General features: G+C 42.5%; 1 protein-coding gene across 3 annotated transcripts in view; it reads right to left on the bottom strand.

Moving 5' to 3' along the window:
- Positions 1–19,944, bottom strand: part of DSP (desmoplakin) — a 49,047-nt gene that overhangs the window by 20,230 nt on the left and 8,873 nt on the right. For all 3 annotated transcript variants that reach the window (XM_083449246.1, XM_083449248.1, XM_083449247.1), the window contains exons 2-11: positions 11,789–11,891; positions 9,703–9,851; positions 8,699–8,870; positions 5,250–5,378; positions 4,459–4,509; positions 3,552–3,713; positions 2,399–2,503; positions 1,845–1,940; positions 988–1,113; positions 260–412 (exon numbers count right to left, since the gene is read on the bottom strand). In XM_083449246.1, the coding sequence (XP_083305372.1) occupies positions 260–412; positions 988–1,113; positions 1,845–1,940; positions 2,399–2,503; positions 3,552–3,713; positions 4,459–4,509; positions 5,250–5,378; positions 8,699–8,870; positions 9,703–9,851; positions 11,789–11,891 (1,246 nt within the window). The remainder of the gene's footprint in view (positions 1–259; positions 413–987; positions 1,114–1,844; positions 1,941–2,398; positions 2,504–3,551; positions 3,714–4,458; positions 4,510–5,249; positions 5,379–8,698; positions 8,871–9,702; positions 9,852–11,788; positions 11,892–19,944) is intronic.

Consider the following 19,944-nt stretch of genomic DNA (forward strand, 5'->3'; position numbering starts at 1 on the left):
CAAGCAATAGATCTGAATGGAGTTCAAATGCATCTTTGGAAACATTTGAAGACATTTCTACCTGAGCACCTGCTTAGCAGCTGCAGTAAAAAAGAAACTAGAACAGATTATTTATCATCCAATACATTTGGTCCATTTTAAGCAGATTTTAGCTGAAGCTACACAGTAGCCTGCCTCAGGTGCTTGGGATGGGTTTGCCAATAAATCTAAAATATATACGATCAACGATTGAGTAATTAATCAATAGCATGATTCTTACCAGATCTTGTTTGTAGTCACACAGAGCCTTGAGAATGATTGGCTTATTGCTCTTGTAATCAGGGTTCCGTGGCTTTAGCTGGACAATCTTCTTAGACTTATTCACCAAATTTTGCACTTGTCTCTTGTATTCCAAAATTTTCTCTCGCTCACTCTAGAAAGACAGAGAAAGTTTGTCATGGCAAAAAATACTTGTAAACAAGGAACCACATTCACTAACACAGACCTGCATTTGCTATCGGTCAAATCCAGATTATCTTCAAATTTAAGACAAGTATCTTGGTAGACTTCAGTGGTAACATTCTGAGAAAATCAGAGCTTATATTTTAGAGTTCTATCAAGTCTTAAGAGTTATAAACTCTAAAATTCTGCAATCAATAACAGAGGAAAAGAAAACTAAAAAATCCATCTGAAGTTCTGCTTGAGTACATAAAATGCTGCAGCAGGCCCAAATATATGAAGTATAATATACTCGGTGAAATAGACCAAAGAAGCGGCTGCTCATTTTTAATTGCATCAACGTGACAAGAAAGCCTGGAAATTGCAATTTTCTCCAGACCTTCTCCTTAACACCTCATTTTCCTCACCCAATGGCTTCAAACAGCCACAATGACCTTTCATGTCATCTGTCTTTCAAACACAGTATCTTTCATACATCTGCCCTTATGGGCTTAGTCCTGCTGAAGTTGAAAGAAGCTGTGGGATCTCAAAACCAAGTGGCAACCATACCTCCAACTCTTTGATCTGCTCCAACAGAACTTGCAGGGACATATTCTTATCGCAAATGAACTTCTTTCTGATGGAATCCTGTAGATTCTTCAAATAGCTCTCAGTTGACTGGGCTTCCTCAAAAAACTATGCATAAAAAGCAAACAGACATATGATTGTCTTTATCTAATCACACTAATGGGGCATAGTGGTTAGAGTGTCGTACTAGTACTTGAGAGACCAGGACTCAAATCCCTACTCTGTCATGAAGGTCACTGGGTGACTTTGGGCCAGTCACTTTCTCTTAGTCTAACTTAACTCACAGGGTTGTTGTAGGGATAAAATGAAGTGGGGAGAACCCTCTATGTTGCCTTAAACTCCTTGGAGAAAAAGCCAGAACACAAATGTTATAAAATAAATTAAAGGTGTGAAGTGTACATTTTGTACAGAATGATAACAGTGGGCCCTGAATGAGATTTCAGTATAGTATTGTAGGGTCCAACAGACTTTTAAGCGATTAGTAATGCTGAACTCGTAAAATCTACACTGGACCAACAGACATTAATAGGAAATGCAGCACTTGAACATATGAATACAATCCCCTTTCAAGAGCATGGATATATGAAGAATAAATGAAGGAAACTAAACTAAAGACAGCCTATTACCTTCAATCCAATTTCAGATGATTTATTTAGCAAGCCTTCCTTTCTACAAGCTAAACTCACAATGTGACGTTCCTTACTTACTAATAGTTGGAGTGCAAGATATTGCATGTTTGTGAATCCTCCCCCCCCCCCCAAAAAAAATATACAACCAAACAGAGCTTAAATGCTGTTGCTTGGGATTCAACTTCTAATATCCGTTATGACTGCACACACCTGAAAGTATGCTGCATTCTCCTTGAGATGAACATCAATGCACTTGGTGATCTGGAGAATCCAGCTCCACTGAGTTTGCAGTGTATCCATGTAGGCCTATATATTTAAAGAGTAAATAAATCACAGTTCATCCTCCATTCATTCATTTCTTTTACCTAGCTAGCAATGACACCTCTCAAAACTTCCTAAAACAGCTTTGGAGGGAGGAAGAGACGATAAACAGGACTTGGCTTAAAGGAACTGGACTTGCTTAAAGGAAAACCTACAGGAAAACTTGGCCCTCCACTTCAAACACCAAAAGTGGCCCATCACTAAGCGCAGTTGTAAACCAGGGTTATAAAACGGTCACTCACACAACCAGAGCAACCAGTCTTTGATCAGCATGCAGGTCGCCCTGCATTGTTTCTAACACTGACTCTTGTTGATCAACCAAAAATTGGTCAGGGTTCAAGGTTCAAGATCTGATTTGCAGTACCTTTCGCTTCTGTGGAACCTTTGTATCTCACCCTCCAGAAAAAAGAGCAGAGCCAGATTGTAGGAAGTTTAAGATATACCTCGATTTTGTCTGAGGCAGGATGCTGGTTGACCACCAGTTGGTCACATTCTTGCTTCAGCTTGTTGAGTTCTTTTTCCTTAACTTCCAGTTGGCTCATGCGTTTCTGTAAACAGAAAAGGAACAAGCATTAAGGCCAACCTTAAAATAATAATGACACTAAAAGTTCAATGCATATAAGGTCATATCACCAGCATATAGTAAGATTACAGTGGTGCCCCGCAAGACGAATGCCTCACAAGACGGAAAACCCGCTAGACGAAAGGGTTTTCCGTTTTGGAGGTGCTTCGCAAAACAAATTTGCTATGGGCTTGCTTCGCAAGACGAAAATGTCTTGCGATTCCTGGGGTTTTCCCCCCCTCCCCCCCTTTTTCCCAAGCCCCTAAGCCGCTTAACAGCTGTTAGCTAAGCCGCTTAACAGCTGTTAGCTAAGCCGCCTAACTGCTGATCTAAGCTGCTTATCAGCTGATCTAAGCCGCTTATCAGATGATCTAAGCCGCTAACAGCCTTTTAGCAGCTAATCCGCTAATCCCTTAAGCCTTTAATAGCCACTAATAGCCTTTTAGCAGCTAATCCGCTAATCCCTTAAGCCTTTAATAGCCACTAATAGCCGCTAAACCGCTAATAGCGCTAATGGGCTTGCTTCGCAAGACGAAAAAAAACCGCAAGACGAAGAGACTGGCGGAACGGATTCTTTTCGTCTTGCGAGGCACCACTGTAGTGGGTTTGTAACTGAATGAAGCTAAACTAGTCAAGCCCATTAATTTCAATGGGACTAATACAATCAAGCGTATTTATATTGTGGCATGTTTATAGGCCTGCAAACCTTCCAGGCTTAATTTGTGCTATATGATAGCAAGAACAGCCTTACTGAATCAAGCACCCAAAAGATCCTTCGTACCTTTTTCCTACCACACAAAGTATTATCATCATCACTGATTCATTAATTGCCTTCTGAACAACTGTCTCAAGGAGAATTACACCGAAGATAATTAAAAACAGTTCAAACCCCAGGCCAGAAAATACATTTTTAAAAAAGACTGAAACTGTAACAAAGTAGGCACTCATGATAAATTTTATTTCATTTATTACATTTATGGTAATGATCCAGCTGGGAAAGCCGGTCGGAACAAAGATGTCCTAGTGTAACTTACAGAGAAGGCCTCCTGCTTCCGGGCAATATCGGTGTTCCTGTCACTCCAGTCGTAGAGAAGCTCCTCCTCCTCACAGTCATTGATCCACATGATTTCTCTGCTAGTGGCCTGGATGATGTTTTGCAGCTGGCGCAACTGATCCATTCTTTCAAAGGAGAATCTCTACAAAACATCAAAGTAATGAGCTTCAGATTTAAGGATCAAAGCTTATTGTGCAAACAAAACAGTGGAACAAAACAGAGGGATCAAGACAGAGCTCTGGAAAGCAAATGGCTACACACCCAACACTCTTTTGCCCCCATTTGGGCTGGGGATACTTTGCACTTTAAAAAAAAGAAAGAGGGGAAATCTGTATTCTGCTCCATGACAACATTTTTAAAAAATGCAAATGCAGTTGTATCTTGGATCTCAAATGACTTGGCTCCCGTACAAAACGGCTCCTGAACGACTGAAACCCGGAATTGAGTGTTCTGGTTTTCCAACATTCTTTTGGGAGTCGGACGTCTGAGGCAGCTTCTGATTGGCTGCAGGAGCTTCCTGCAGGAGCTTCCTGCAGCCAATTAGAAGCCGCACTTTGGTTTCCGAACATTTTGGAAGTCGAAAGGACTTCCAGAACAGATTCCGTTCAACTTCCAAGGTACGACTGTAATGGACAAGGGTAAGTTGCCATGCAGAGATACTTCAGCAAGTATTGCCCACACGTTTCTAGATGCAACTTTATAGTTAAGGATTAATTGTTGAAATAAAAACTAAGAACGGACAAGTTCCACCATGACTGGGCTGAACCTGCACTTTTCATCCTTGTGGGATCCATAGTTGTCTTCCCTGACTCAAAGGATGCTCCACTGCTAAGAAGGCAAAGCACACATAACAAGGCCTTCGGAAATTGAGTTGTTCTTTAGCTTACCAGAAGATATTCATATTCCTCTTCCAGCTGATGAACAGCAGCCTTCTCACGCTGTGGACAAAAGAATAAAAAGAATAAAGATCTTCTACAGCTTACAAATTTGACCCATTTACCAAGGGGGCCTCTGCAGAAACAAAATTTAAGATGGAATCATTTGTACAGTCAGTTTCCTAGGGAGCCTCTTTATATCACAAATAGCCACAATCAATGGCCACATGCCTCAGTAAGAAGGGGCAAGGGAATGCTGGCAACCAAAGGACAAGCAGAAGTGGCAAAGGAGACCGTGTTGGGGCTTGACGCCAACCTGAATGGGAAACACAGGATGCTTTAGATCAGGGGTGGGGAACCTCCGACACTCCAGGTGTTGAAGGACTCCAGCTTCCATCTTCCCTCACTACTGGCCATGCTGGTTGGAGCCAATGCGAGCTGAATTTCAACAACATCTGGAGAACAACAGGGTCCCCAACCCAGGAAGTGTCCATAAGATAGCAGAGGCAGAAAGGAGTGGGTGTAGATACTTAAATATTTTGATAGAATACCAAAATGTGTAATGGAGGCCCCTAGATACATTGCTGCTGACCCCAGGTTAGACTCATTTACAACCACACAAAGTGTGTTTGGGGGAGGGGGGGAGAGAATGCTCTTTCATGCACCAATACTTCTGAATAAGCAAAACACAGCAGTGCTAAAACAGGGCTCTTTCAAATATTTCACCAGATGTGAAACCGCCAGTTAGCAATTTAAAACAGGCAGTGATGCAAAAAATCAAGGAAGCAGAATCAGTATCTTACCAGGTCGGTTTTGACTTTGTCCAAGTGCCAGCGATAGTCTCCGATGGAATTATGGAATCTCCTGTGGTCGGCAATTTGTTGCTCAATAGCTGCCGCATCAAATCCCCATTTTACTAACTCCATTTCAGACTGAAAGGAAGAATGTGCATCTTCTTTAGTGGTTTATTTATATAGGTGCCGATGTGAAGCAAAATTAAAACAATGGTGCACAAGCAAAGGTATATAGAGCTGCTTTGCAAGGAAGACATGGTTCGGCAGCTACCAGGTGGTTATCCTTGCTTGGGACAGAGTTGCTTGGGGTTACTATTTCACAGGAGTCGTGCAAATCGGAAAAGACTAAAGCCTTCCCCAATGTCCCTTTCTGCTCTGCAAAGCAGGGGAGACGGTAACAGAATAAAACTACCTTAGGTGCCACAGTAGAACAGGCACCAAAGAACTTCAGAAGGCATCTATAGGTAGCTATAGACCAGCAGGAGCCAAGTTACCATGCCACCTTTTTACAGGGAAGATTAATTTCCACCCAGCCACCCTTTCCAGCCACATTAGTGAAGCAATCGCCCAAATACTATTAAATTTGTGCACCATGTCTTGTTGCTCTGCAGCCCTCAGCTCCATGCACACCATGACAAAAAAACTTTCGTATTTTCTAAATGGTAAAGTTGAGAAAGTCTGTAATAATTGGAACTTGAAACTAGCTCTTGCTACACACACACACACACACACACACACACACACACACAGTCCTTGCTAGCATGTGTTACCATTGCTTTTAACATGTGAAAATTAAGATGACCAGCCAATATGTAAGTACTGATAACATGTGAAGTACCGTATTTTTTGCACCATAACTCACTTTTTTCCTCCTAGAAAGTAAGGGGAAATGTCTGTGCGTGTTATGGAGGGAATGCCTACGGGTGGTGGTGGGGATCTGCTGCAGTCTTGAGCAGAGGATCCATGGTTCCCCTTCCTTCCCTCCTCCCTGGCTCGCTTTGAAACAGCAAAGCGGGAGAAGAGCCGCTGAGTGGGAAGGAGAGAGGGACAGAGAGCCTGCTTCTTTAAAGGAGCAAAGCTCCTTCTTTAAAGGAGTAAGCGGTTTCTGTCCAGTTGGTTCCTTTAAAGCAAGCAGGCTCTCTCTCCTCCCCACTCAGCTCGCTACATAGCAGCAAAGTTTTTCAGCTCGCTAAGCCGGGGATGAGCGGGGAGGAGGGAGAAAAGCAGAGCCTGCTTGCTTTAAAGGAGCAAAGCGGTAGAGGAGAGGAGCCTTCTCCCCTTAAACCCCTCTTCTGCATTATTAGCAGCATCCTTCTCCACACACCCCATGTGTGCTCCTTGTCCCTTGAGTGCTTTTCCTTCCCTCCCCACTTAAAACGTGGTTACAAAGCACGAATCCACATGGATCCTCAGGATTTTTGCACTGGGTCACCCCAAATTCACCATCAGATCACATAGCATGTCCATGGCTACATCTTGCACCAAAAAAATCATGCACCTACTGTTGCCTGGGGCCACAGTGGTGCAAAAACGTGGTTACAAAGCATGGATCCACATGGATCCTCAGGATTTTTGCATTGGGCTACTCTAAACTCACTGTCAGATCACATGTCTGTGGCCACAGCATGAACCACAAAAATCATACATCCACTGTTTCGTTTAGAATATTTTTTTTCTTGTTTTCCTCCTCTAAAAACTATGTGCGAGTTATGGTCGGGTGCATGTTATAGAGCGAAAAATACGGTATTAAGAAGTGTGCCCTATCCCGTTCTTTCATATGCCAACTCTTTCAGATTCCCATTTTGCAGACAGTGGACTGAGGAAGGGAGACACTAAACAGCCTTGGGCAAGAAAGTCACTTGGGAGAGCTGAGCTGTGTTTCAGAAAATGCTCTGCCCATTTGAATGGCGTAGGATATTTCACTTCTACCTTCAAAATCAGGTATCAGCTGCTGGTTTTTTTAAAAGAACTAATTATGATTCAGCACAGCAATAACGCTACCACAGACACCACCCTGAGCCACACCTGTGCTTAAGCGAAGCTGGAATGGCTCCAGCAAGCGAAGCCATTTTAGGCTGTCGGCCATCTGAAAAAAAGAACTTTATTCCTTCTTTTTTTCAGCTTGCTGTGAGCCAAAGCCATCAAAGCAGCAGCAAGAATGAACGTTTGTCAATGTGTGTGAACGAAAAAAGTGACTCATTTCCAGCTCCCGGCCCCACCAGAGAAACCCAACCCAGGTCCGAAGCCCACGGCTTTCCTATCTCCAAAATGACAGGGAAGTAAAACAAAACACTTTCAAGAAAACAAAAGCTACCGGCAGGGCTTCCCTACGTATCACATTTCTTTGGCATGCTGTAACTTGGGCTCTGCAGACAGAATGCAAAGCCAGAGAAGGTCAAGGTAAGATAAGAAAGTTGGACGGCAACTATGTAAGGAAGCCTATTCACATCGGGCTGACAACACGGCAGGTATTTGGGGATGGACTTAAAAGAGGGGCCCCATCTCCCCTTCTGTACCTGCAGAGTATGTAGCAATAGTGTGATTGTGTGTGTCATCCTCTCCTGCTTCCTGCCCTATGCAGGTGACGTTGCTTTGTTTGGAAAGAGCATTTCACATTTATGGTAGGTAAACGGTGACCATAGTTGGACTCTGGCACAGCTGAAATGCTGCAAGGGCTTCTTAGGCGGCGGCGGCAGCTGCTATAGGAGGGGTGCCTGTTCCCTTGCAGAACAGGTAGGGAACTTACGCTGCCATTCAAACAGTCATCTTAAAGAAGCCACTCCATAAAAATCAACTGCAAGCCCCTTTAGCAAATGCCTTATGGCCATATCTGCAGGTCCCTTGTTTTCATTTCCATTTTCTAATTTGCCAGCCACATGAGATCTTTCATTCGTTTCTTTTTCTGTCCTCCGTATTCTTTTTTCTTCAGTTATTGTCTGAACCATTATTTTTCCCCACCCCTTTCCTTTATGCAGAAATAGGATGACTGTAGCAATGCACTGTGTACATAGAGTTAATCTTTGCCGTGCTTGGGTGAATGTTATGAGCTTGCAATAGGTGCGTCCAGAAGGTTCTAAAACAACACAGACTCAAGAGAAAGGGGCTGGCTTACTTTCCCTTAACTCCTGCTGATATTTTATTTTGAGGCTGCAAAGTGCCGTGCCCAGGAGCAGACAATGGGAAGGGGACTGCCTCTCAGCAGTCCTGTCGCTGTGGCTTACCGGGAGGGACACCTTGGCTGGAGCACTGAATTGGCTCTGTCACTGCGTCTACACTGCACCAATCTCCCCACCTCACCCTTTCCAGCAAGCCACAGTAATGTCGGCGACAGGAAACTAGGGAGACACCCCTGCCACTCCCTGAATTGTCAGGACAAGAACTGGCTGGTGTGGTGTTGGAGGGGAGAAAAATGCAGTTCCATTTTCTCAACAAAAGCCAGAACATGAAGCACGCTTTACCTTCTGCTGCCTCATCCAGTTCAGACATTCTGTGGTGCAACGCCTGGTGTATTCGTCCCATCCCGATCCACTCTGGGAGGTAAACGCACCACCTTTGGAACTAGCCCTACGGGCACGAGGTACACTGATCGCTTTATAGAGGGCTCGCATCTGCTCTTGAAGCTGAAGCAATCTGAAAGGATAACGATGGAGAACAACGTCAAGGGGCTAGAAGATGAAAGAGATGGAGCAGAGGAGGAGGAGGAGGAATACATTTGCAGGCTCTGAGCCACCATAAGCCTGTAATGAAAAATATGGGATAAAGTCCTCCATTTCCCCCCAGCACTATAAACTTACTAGGTAACATCCAGTAATAGCAATGGTGGAATATGGGGATAATGCACTAGATGCCTGATCCACTAAGATTGTTCACCTCAGTTTTGTTTTGGTTTTGGCTTTTTTAAAGACAAATAAATAAGTGCAATGAAGATGGCATTCCTGGCTTGAAAACAATAAGAATGGAAGGGGGAAACCCATGCTTTGTGTTCCACAGAATGAAATAGTATTAAAAATTCAAGGTACACAGTCTCATTAGATGAGAAAGAGTCCTGGAGAAGAAGAAGAAGAAGAAGAAAAAGAAAAAGAAAAAGAAGAATTTTTTTATTATTTATACCTCGCCCATCTGGCTGGGTTTCCTCAGCCACTCTGGGAGGCTTCCAGAACATAAAAAGCACAATAAAACATCAAACATTGAAAATTTCCCAATACAGGTATGCAGCACCACTATTTACTGTAGTACTGAATGGCTTACCATTTGGTACGCCTGACGAAACAGAGCACTTGACTCCACAAGAGCACATACCTGTTACAAACCTCCTCGTATAATTCATGGGCATCTATTCATTGATTCAATACGAGGCAGAGTCAAGCGCCTGTACTATGCTAAGTGTAAACTGAAGCAAGCCCACATATAATAACTAGAAGTCTGTGGGGAAAAGCCAGGAGACAAAAACAGAATGTGGTACCTTTTCTGGTACAGCTCACAGGGCTGCCCCATTTGCCTCATCTCTCTGATCAGCCCATCGAGGATGTCCATGTGCTCATTTGCCTGAGCAAAGCACTCCTCCAGCTCTCGGTTCCTGCTAATCTGGATACCATCTCCATACTTCAGCTCCTAAGTGAAAGGAAACAAACAAAAAATCACCATATTTGGTTCAAAAGCTCCACCACCACAAAAATAATGTGATAGCAGGAGGCAACGTGTGTAGGATGTTCTAAACTCCAGATTTTCTTAATGCTGCAAGTTTTCTGTCGGTAATGCACTGAAACCCATGAAACAGCTAATATTTGAAATATATGTGGCGTATTATTTATCGTTGCTGTTATCCATTATCATCATCATTACGCCTAAACTACACCAGGTACAGAAACAAGTGACAAGCGTGGTCTAAAGATGGATCTGCTGGGTACAATCTCCTGGGAAGCTGTCCTGTGTGAGCCACTCAGGTGCTTGGGAGCTTTTGCCCATTAACTCTTGGTTCATTCCTGCCTTCCTTTCAACACCAGGATGGTAGCACTGCAGGGAAACGCCATTTGTTAAAGGCCTAGCAACATCTGAGGCTAGGAAGGAGAATGAACAAATTGCACTTGCAGGTTTCATAGCAAGGCTCTGTTAAATAAGGTCTCACTTTCAGGACAGTGGTAATAGCTGCTCAAAAGCAGCTTGGCTAAGGCAGAGCAGGACATGACCTCCTTGGAGAATTGAGGCCTATCCAAGTAGAGAGCAATTGGCCAGATGGACAAGTGGCAATCATTCCCCCTGAACAGTCACCTGCAAGACTGGGTTATGTTTTATATACCAAGTCAATCCCAACCTTATTCCCTGGTAATTGGCTGCTTGGATGGCCACTTCATTCCTCCTAGAATTGTTTCTGAGATTATGTTCTACCAGCTGAGAGGACGTTTTCTTAATAGGCGTTTCTGCAAGCAACCTAGAAAGCTGTCCTAGAAACCTAGCTGTGAAAACAGTGAATCCTGAAAAAGAAGAGGCAGGGCACCAGCAGCAGAGGAGCAAGTAAGAAGGCAGACCTCAACATGGAGCTGTGATTCTGTTTATTAAATAGATGTGTGTGTATACAGGAACCAGTAGGCATTAATATGCTCTTTCTTGGGATGAACTGGGAGAGGGTGTAAATAAATGTACATGCTATTATAGTCATACTGCCTTCTCTCTCTCTCTCTCTCTCTCATATTTGGACAGTTAGGTATGTTTTGTGCAGGAAGCTGCCTTACACTAAACCATACTGTTTGTCCATCTAGTACAGCACTGCCTAATCTGATATGTATCAGCTCTCAAGGGTCTTTAGCCAAAGTCTTCTACATCTCCTGCTAGCTAATCCCTCGTAACTGGAGAGACCAAGGATTGAACCTAGAACAGTGGTTCTCAACCTATGGGTCCCCAGATGTTGTTGGACTACAACTCCCATCATCCCTGAGCTCTGGCCTTGCTAGCTAGGGGTGATGGGAGTTGTAGTTCAGCAACATCTGGGGACCCACAGGTTGAGAAAGGCTGACCTAGAACCTTTGAGTTTGCAGAGAAGGTGCTGCACCACTAAGCTACAGAACCTCTCTTCCTTCCTTCCTAATAAACCAGGGGTCACCAACATGGGTGCAACGCAACCCTTGAAGCATCTTCTTGGTGCCTACAAAGCCCCTGAGCTCCCCGACCCCCAACTACTCCTTTGATCATAAGATCATACTTTTTCTCCTTGAACTGGAGGACGACACTCTTTCTACTCTGGTTAATTCTACTGAATTCTACCTTGGAAAAATGAAACTACGTTTGTGTGCACTTGCTCTCTTTTTCCATCTCACGAGAGTGCAGCTGATCCGGGGGAGCAGGGAAAGAAGTGACTAGAGGGACTGGCACCCACAGAACTTATCCAAAAAAGCCAGAAGTGCACACAAGTCTTAAAAAGCAGGCAACCTCTGTAATAAACTGTTCCACAGCACTTTTTCTGAGGTCTGCGTTCTCACTTGCTCATTCAGAACGGGGAAACAGCATCTCCCAGGTTAGCATTCATATAGGTTCAGCGATGGAACAAAACTTACAGGCTGCACTATGAGTTCGGCACGCATGAGGCAATCGGAGCAATTTTGCAGGAGGTCTTGAATGGTGTTTTGACGCCTGGACATTGTGCCGGTTCCATTGTGGCTAAGGGAAGGAGAAAGAGAGGCCGAGAATTAATCACACAGATGTAATTAATCACGGATTTTAAATGCATTTCCCAAAGGCAAGCAGCACACCTTATTCAAATTAAAGTGTTGTAACCTGTGCGGCTTCACAGAGATTCTCCTTGATACTCTTGCCCCTCCTTTGTGTGTTTGTGTGTGTGACAAAAGAGTTACAATGCTGAGTCTGCAGCCTCATAAAAACCACGGTGGGAATGTGAGCTAAGTAAAAAATAAATAAATACTGGCTTGTGATTACCATTCTGCCAATGAAACAAACACAAGGATGAATGGTGTATGAAACAGACATTCTTAGTCTAGCCTAGAAACACACAGGAAGACCAGGACAGCCGGAATACTCAAGTGCAAAACTGCTCAGTCCATTCTCCCTTCTAACCCATCATCTGTAAATTCCTCCAGAATTATATATGACACCAGCTATCTTCCTTCAAATCCCTCCTTCTTCTGTGAAATCTGGACTAAGATCTCATTTCAAATGAAGCCAAAGCACACACCACTGTATTTGATTTTATACCCATCCCTTGTTATCCTTGGCCAACTCCTCTGTTACCTCCTCTCTGTACTGTCTAAATTTAGGCTAAAAGAATCTTGGGACAGGGGTTCACTTACATTATACTACCAAGCATTAAGAACACTGATGGTGGTGATGATATGATGATGATAAATGCTCGGGCTGAAGCCTGTACCTGATATTCTGAACCTGTTATGGATATTTAACCAGACAGAGAATACAGACCTTGCTTTCTCAACCAATCTACAAAACAAGATACTATTCCAGATTCATATATGTGGCATCTTGGTGAGGGTATTGCCAACCAGCTTTTATGTAACAGCGCCTAAGGGCCCAGGCATGACAAGGTTTTGTAATAAGAAAGAAGAAAACCAACACATAACGTAAACTTCTGCTGCTACTGAAGTTTTATCCAGAACAGTATTCCCAAGTAAATTGATCCTATCCTGAACAAGATATTCAGAAACAGTTTGGGAGCTTGGGATTATATACATCCAAGGAGAAGGGATCAGAGTGGATTCAGAAAGCCGGTTTGGAACCCAATAATGTGGTTCTTTCCATTTGTAAGTATTCCTAAGAGCTCAAAACATGTTCAGTATAATCAGAGGATTTCCGTACCTGAGACTTAATCTGTCTTTTTAGACACAATGATTCCATTGTGGTAACAGTCCAAGAAAACCATCTTTTGGAATTCTGTGTTGTCAACTGGAAGACTGAGCTGGGATAGCCCCATCAATAGAGCAGGAGACTCTTAATCTCAGGCTCATGTGTTTGAGCCCCATGCTGGGCAAGAGATTCCTGCACTGCTGCAGGGAGTGGGACTAAATAACTCTTCAGTTCTATGATTCTATTACTTTCAAGGCAGAAAAATACATTCTGGAAATCATGCTTCTAACAGGAACAGCTTAGTAATGTAGTCTGCTTAGAAAATCTCCTTTTATGTAGGTAAAATGTACCAGTACAGTAGAGAAGAGACTACTAGCTTTGGATAACCTTTTTTAAAAAAAATGTATGCTACCATGTTGGGAAACCTCTGGCTTGTCTAATGTAGCTTATCAGACCATTTCCCCCAAAGAACCACCAGCTGACGTCACTGGTTCTGTCAGCTGATGGGTGGAAGGATAGGGTTTAATCCTTCACTCCTCTGTTCCCAGCAGCGAACAGGATCACAAAACCTAGACAACAGGATTTCATCTTTGTTCATCAACCGATGAGCAGAGATTAAAGTCCCTTGCCTACTTATTTTAGGGGCAGTAGTTGGGAGATGGGGGCTTCCTCAATTCCCACCCCGCCACTGCTGCAGCCTGCTAATAGGAGAAGAAGAGCAAAGTGCAAATTGAAACAACCTCCCCGTTAAAGGAAGGGGTGTTCTGCTTCAAAGGCCGCTTTATATAGAATATACACAAAGGATAGCTGTGTGAGAGAGGCTGCTTTGCAAGGGTTTGGTCATGCTGCATCCAGCCACAGGTGCAAGCCTGCACTAGTTGTCTATGGGTGAGGTGCTGCAAACTAGGAGCCACACCTCGCTGATGGCATCAGAGCTCTCCCAACAAGCTCAGGCACTTCCCAAATCGAAGCACCTCTATTAAAACAGATACTTTAGTAAACCAACAAACTTCCAAGCTTAATCCAGCTGGCTAAGTACATTCACTTGTACTGATTATTTTCTGCAGCGTAAGCTAAATTCTATCCTGTGCACTCAGATTCAAGAGCTCTCTCGTAACAACAATAACAATAATAATAATTTAACGCGTGAATTATTACAGTCAGCATGTGCATTGCTCACCTAGCGACTTCAATGCGATTATGGATTTACATGCAAGTTCATAAAGCAATGAATTAAACATCAAGTGACAACTGGCAATATTCAAAATAGCCAATGCTGTTCAAATGCACAATACTTTTAATATCTGCCAAACTTTGCAGCCTCTAAATGACTTTCTTCGTATGACAGCAAGGGCTACCCCTCCAAATTTAAAGTAGGCTCTTATGTATGATCGAACGAAGTAAAGGAGTAGGAAAAAAGAAACAGAAATTAAGTGAGCCATGTTCATTAATTTCAACAGGTCTACTCGAACCAGGGTGGTGATTTTCTAAAAAAATTAATAAAATCAGATTTTTAAAAAAAAAATTAAAACCAGTTTTGATTTAAATTGGATTTTTTTATTTAAATCGGATTTTAAAATAAAATGCGTTTGGAGGAAAAATCTTTCTAAAGATAGTTTTCTATTTAAGTTACATTATTAAGTTACATAGTTACAAAGACTATTCATCAGGAAATAAGGATTTGTTTTAAGTTTTCATGTGTGCTAAAACTCAGTCTAAGATTTTTTTTAAAAAAAATCATTTAACCACATCAGTTAACAAAAATGGATACACATGCTATAATGTTATTGTTTTAGTTAAATAAACTGTTTAAATTGTTATTAAGGAAATGATTATTTTTCTCCTTCCAATAAAGTACAGCAGAAAAGTTGTCCAAATATAAACAGTTAATTTATTAAACCTCACAATAATTACATAATTAACTGTCTATGTATTTCTAATAGTATAACTAAATCAGAATTTTTGGATATAACTGTAAAAACTACTCTGAAAATTTATTATTTCAAAAATGAAACCTTCATCTGGTTGTGATTATTAAGATTATGCAAGCAAGAATGAATCTTTCTGTAAAAAAATGATTTAAATCAAGTCTTACTGACTAGTGATTTAAATCGTGATTTAAATCTAATCCACCCTAACTCTGACTACAACTAGCATTGAGTGCAACCCAAAATCATTTTCACGTGCTGTTACACATGCATATGTAATTCAGCCTTGAACTTGGAAAGATTTTTATAGTCATTTTTCCCAAGGCCTGGCTTTTCTACATCAGTTTTGCACTGTGACCATTTCAGTGGGATGTGCCCTTTACCAGTGGAACTCTAGCATTTACTATGTTGCTGTGGGGGTATTTTCCAATAGATTTATCTCATGTGGCAAGTTCCAAATTTAACCACACATGGGTGTGTGCAAATGAAACCCGCGACAGAGAAAACCGATACAGCAAAAGTCACTACATCAAAAAAAATAAATAAATAAAGGAAAAAAAGGGTGAATCATATGAAAAGAACTGTGTTTTAAGCTACTGTCACAGATGCCGGTGCTACTGGTTGCTTTCAGACATAGCAATAAACTACACGAAAAAGCCTTCGAGAGCCACAGACTAGCACAGGCCTCCTCCCCTTTCCTTCTCTGGTACAACCATAAAGCGATAAAAGTTTCCACTTGTATTTTTTATTAAACACAATTTGTCATAATGTTCGAATCTGGAGAAAATCTGGTTTGCTGAAACACATCAATTGACATCTTGGGCAACAAAGCTGCCAAGTTTCAACAAACCATAGTTTTGACTGACTGGGTGGCTGTTTTACGGTTTGGACGAAACACTAAACTGCAGCTAATCAAATACACAAGTGAAAGCTTCTGATCTCCTCTCAGCTGGAAGAGAGAAGAGAGGAGGAGTACATTTATTTGAAGTTCACAGCGGCTTGTTTCTGTTGCCACAGTTAGCCATTATTGTACAGTTGTACCTTGGTTCTCAAACAATTTAAGACTCAAACATTTTGGCTCCCGAACACCGCAAACCTTGAAATGAGTGTTCCGGTTTGCGAACATTTTTTGGAAGCCAAACATCCAACGCAGCTTCTGCGGCTTCCGATTGAGTGCAGAAGCTCCTGTAGTCAATCAGAAGCCGCGCCTTGGTTTTCGAACGTTTTTGGAAGTTGAACAGACTTCCGGAACTTATTCCATTTGAGAACCAAGGCACGACTGTAATTCGAAAACCACTATGAGTCTGTTGGGTGTGTGGGTGTACACTGTATGTTTCCAGAACTAGCCAGCATAGATTGTAAAAGCAAGTATGGACAGCTGTAGAAAGAATAAATAAGGTTGGGGAAAGGTGAATAGGTAATGTTTGAGCAACTGCTAGGTTTGACACTTGCACTCAGGCTTCAAAATTAGCATTTTGCGCCTAAAGATTCTCCATTTGGGAGCACCTCAAAAAGTCTGGATGGGTGCCATTTTTTTGCGCCTGGCTGGCACTCAAGGATCACTGAAATGCTAAGGATAGACAACATGTTAAAGAGTTCAACAATAAAGAGCAGAGTGTTTTGAAAACTGAAGTAGTTTACCAATATTTTTATTGTAAACACCAAATTTCTGCTAAAAACGGTAACAGTTTCTGCTAAAAATGTGATATTAACAAGGTATCACTTACGTGAATTGTGTACTAGTTCATGCATATCAAAATAATAAATAAAAAGTGTTGCTACCCGACCGCCCCCCTGCCCCCCATGGTGACTAGACATTCTGTTTCGGCACCCACAACCCAGGTCCCAGAAGCCCTCTGGCTCCTAGCTTTTCCATGCCAGTTTCTAACACTGCTGCATTGTTGCCGTGCAGGGTGACAGAAAAAGGAACCAAACTCAGAAACGACATATTCAAGCAGGGTTCCTAAATCTTCCAGATTCTTCTTTTGGAATTGGGTATTGTGGCTTCACCTGTTCAGTGCATGGCATTGTAAGATGCCAGGTGTAAGATGCCAGGTGGGTACGGCTCTGTCAAGTCTGCCTTCCAGGCCAAATGGAGAAGATTTCTAAGGGGAAACATGGCACCTATGTGACCTCATGTACACAGAGCTCCTGCTGATGCCTTCTCCAGTCTATATGCTTCTCATGCCCATCCTCCCACTTGAAGTAGGCAGAAGAGAAAAAGCAGAGAGGTGGGCCTCCAAAGAAGTCTGTGAACCACCAAAGAAGTACAAGCAGCCACCTATTTTCTCCCATGGAAACGTAAACTCTACCAGCATCCATAATGCACCTTGATGCCACTGTGAGCCATAAAGTGAAGTAGATTGCTCACAATTATTGTTGAGGAAACTGTGTTCCCTCCAGCTCAGAAAGCAAGGGCATTCTGGGAAGGACCACCTATATTTGTTGATCCAGCATTCAGATAAGAGACTGGTGTTTACTGGCCCAGAATTCAGGTGAGGGACTGGAAGAAAGCAAAGGAAGCTTTTGATTCATTTTGTGTACGTCCCATCCTTGAATGCATGGAGGAGCCAACAGTCTCCTGCACTGTGGAGGAAAAAGAGAGTAAATGAAACATCTCTGCTGAAATAATGAAAATATTCATTTCCTACTGTTCTCCCTGCATGCGTTTTTGAATTGATAGGTGTCATTTTTTTTGTTTGCAAATCAACAACTTTTACATACTTCCAGCAACAGCCACCTGTCAGATTTTTCATTCCCCCCCCTTTGTAAACGGTCCATGCATCCTGAGTGTCACAGAGAAAGGGTATAACCCCCCCCCAAAAAAAGCACTGTTTTTTGCTCCACACTTGGGTCTAGCTCAGCGAAGTGCTTTGGGCCTACTGCATGAGGCAGCTAACATGAGTGTGCATAGCCCAATTCATTCAACTGTATGTACAGAAGTTGTCCAACTTGTATGGAAAGGTCAGAGCAAAGTGTGCGCATGTGAGAATGCATGCCCAGGTATGCACAGATGTGATACAGTTGCTCCACCCTGAGTGGAGTCCGTTTGAGGTAAATGAGAATAAGGACTCCTCTCATTTTTTACGCTTTCACACAAAGGCTGATCACTAGCTGGCCCTAATTATTATTATTTAGATTGTAAACTCTTAAATGGCTGCCTATGAGCCCTACCCAAACACACACCCTTCCTTGGATGTGGGTGGGGTGGGCAGACAACTCTACACCACCCTAGGAAGAAACCTCAGGGCAGTATTACTCAGGTGGGGCCCCACAAGCAAAACTCTTGACTACTATTAAATTTTAGGAATGGTTAAAAACTACTTTTAAGTGTTGCTTTTAGATAAGCTACTTCTGTGTGTGTGTGTGCGCGTGTGTGTGTGCACGTGCATAACAAGAATTAGTTGCAACTTCTTATTGCTCATATTTAAATAATTAAGCAATTCTCCCATGTGAAAAAAGAAACTGTGCTTTCTATTTTCACCTCCCAACCAACCTGTCTGAACAAGCATGGGATTACAATGAAAGGCACCCTGGATAAAAGAAGTCAGATGCAAAGGCGGGGAGGGGGGATACTGTATGCCATGATTAAATCATTGAAGGACTTTGTACAGTCACTGATGCATCACTTGGAGATAATGCAGGCAACAGTAACTTCTGACATTAATTACACATGGTAACCCTTAAAGAAATAATGTAGCCTATGAGGCGTAGAGAAAAAGGGAGTTAAGCAGTTATGATGTGCATTAATTTTTCTGTATATTTATGCAACATATTACCACTGTCTTGAGGTGGGTAAATATATGAGATCAGAGGTACAGAACATTTCAGGAGATGCTCTGATTCCGAAATGAATAGAAAGAGCTGGGGAAACGCCATGGATCCCTGAGGACAGGACTCCTCACTGTCAAGTGTATCATACAATGTGCTCTGTCCCACTGCGGGGCTTTAAGGCAGGCATAGGCAAACTCTGGCCCTCCAGATGTTTGGGACTACAATTCCCATCAACCCTAGCTAAGAGGACCAGTGGTTAGGGATGATGAGAATTGTAGTCCCAAACATCTGGAGGGCCGGAGTTTGCCTATACCTGCTCTAAGGTCTGCCAAGATTCTCCTCCAAAGTACCTGTCAGACACATCTGATTAAAAATTATCTTCTGATGGTAAGAGCTATTTGACACTGGAGCAGACTGCCTCAGAAGGTGGTGGACTCTCAAGCAGAGGTAGAATGGCCATCTGTCAGGGGTTCTTTAGTTGGAATTCCTGCATTCGAAGAGGTTGAAGTAGGCAATCCTGAGGTCCCTTCCAACGCTATGATTCTATGCTATGGAATAAGGCAAATCCCATTTCAATCGATCCCTATTTTTGCCACGTTTCCTACCCACACTCCACCAGTCTAAATCACCCCTGCTGCCAACTTCAAAACATCTACTGGTGGAGATGTTCTGAAAGAGTCCCAGTTATCAATTGTTCACACAGCCATGATCCATCACACACCTATTATCCTTTTTTAAACCCCAAAGCAACTTTAAACATACACAGCTGTGAACTTCACTGCCCCCCAAGATTGGATACTCCCCCACCAAGAAGACTAAACCCCAGAACAAAAATTTGTTAGCATTTACAACTGTGGTTGAATGCAGCTTGCACAGAAATGAAAATCAGGTGTAAATCTACACCACTAGTAATTACTATTTTGAAAGAGTTCACACACCCATTCCGTACCAGCTGCAGAATGCTGCTATGATTAGGTTTCCACTGGTTTTGTTTCTTAAACTTTTAAAAGGTTAAATGGCACAAATAAGACAGATCCAATGTCTGTCCCTTTCAAAACTAACCCAGGAATGTGCCAAGCAGCCTGTTTGCTTGTTTTTTTAATAGGTTGGAGGCTATTTGGATAATTACAAATTTTATACCTTTTATACATTGCATACCACTTCAAAAATAATGAAGCAATTAATAAATTGTTCCA

Source organism: Podarcis tiliguerta (genome assembly GCF_965153285.1).
Source record: "Podarcis tiliguerta genome assembly, chromosome: 7".
Classification (NCBI taxonomy): domain Eukaryota; kingdom Metazoa; phylum Chordata; class Lepidosauria; order Squamata; family Lacertidae; genus Podarcis; species Podarcis tiliguerta.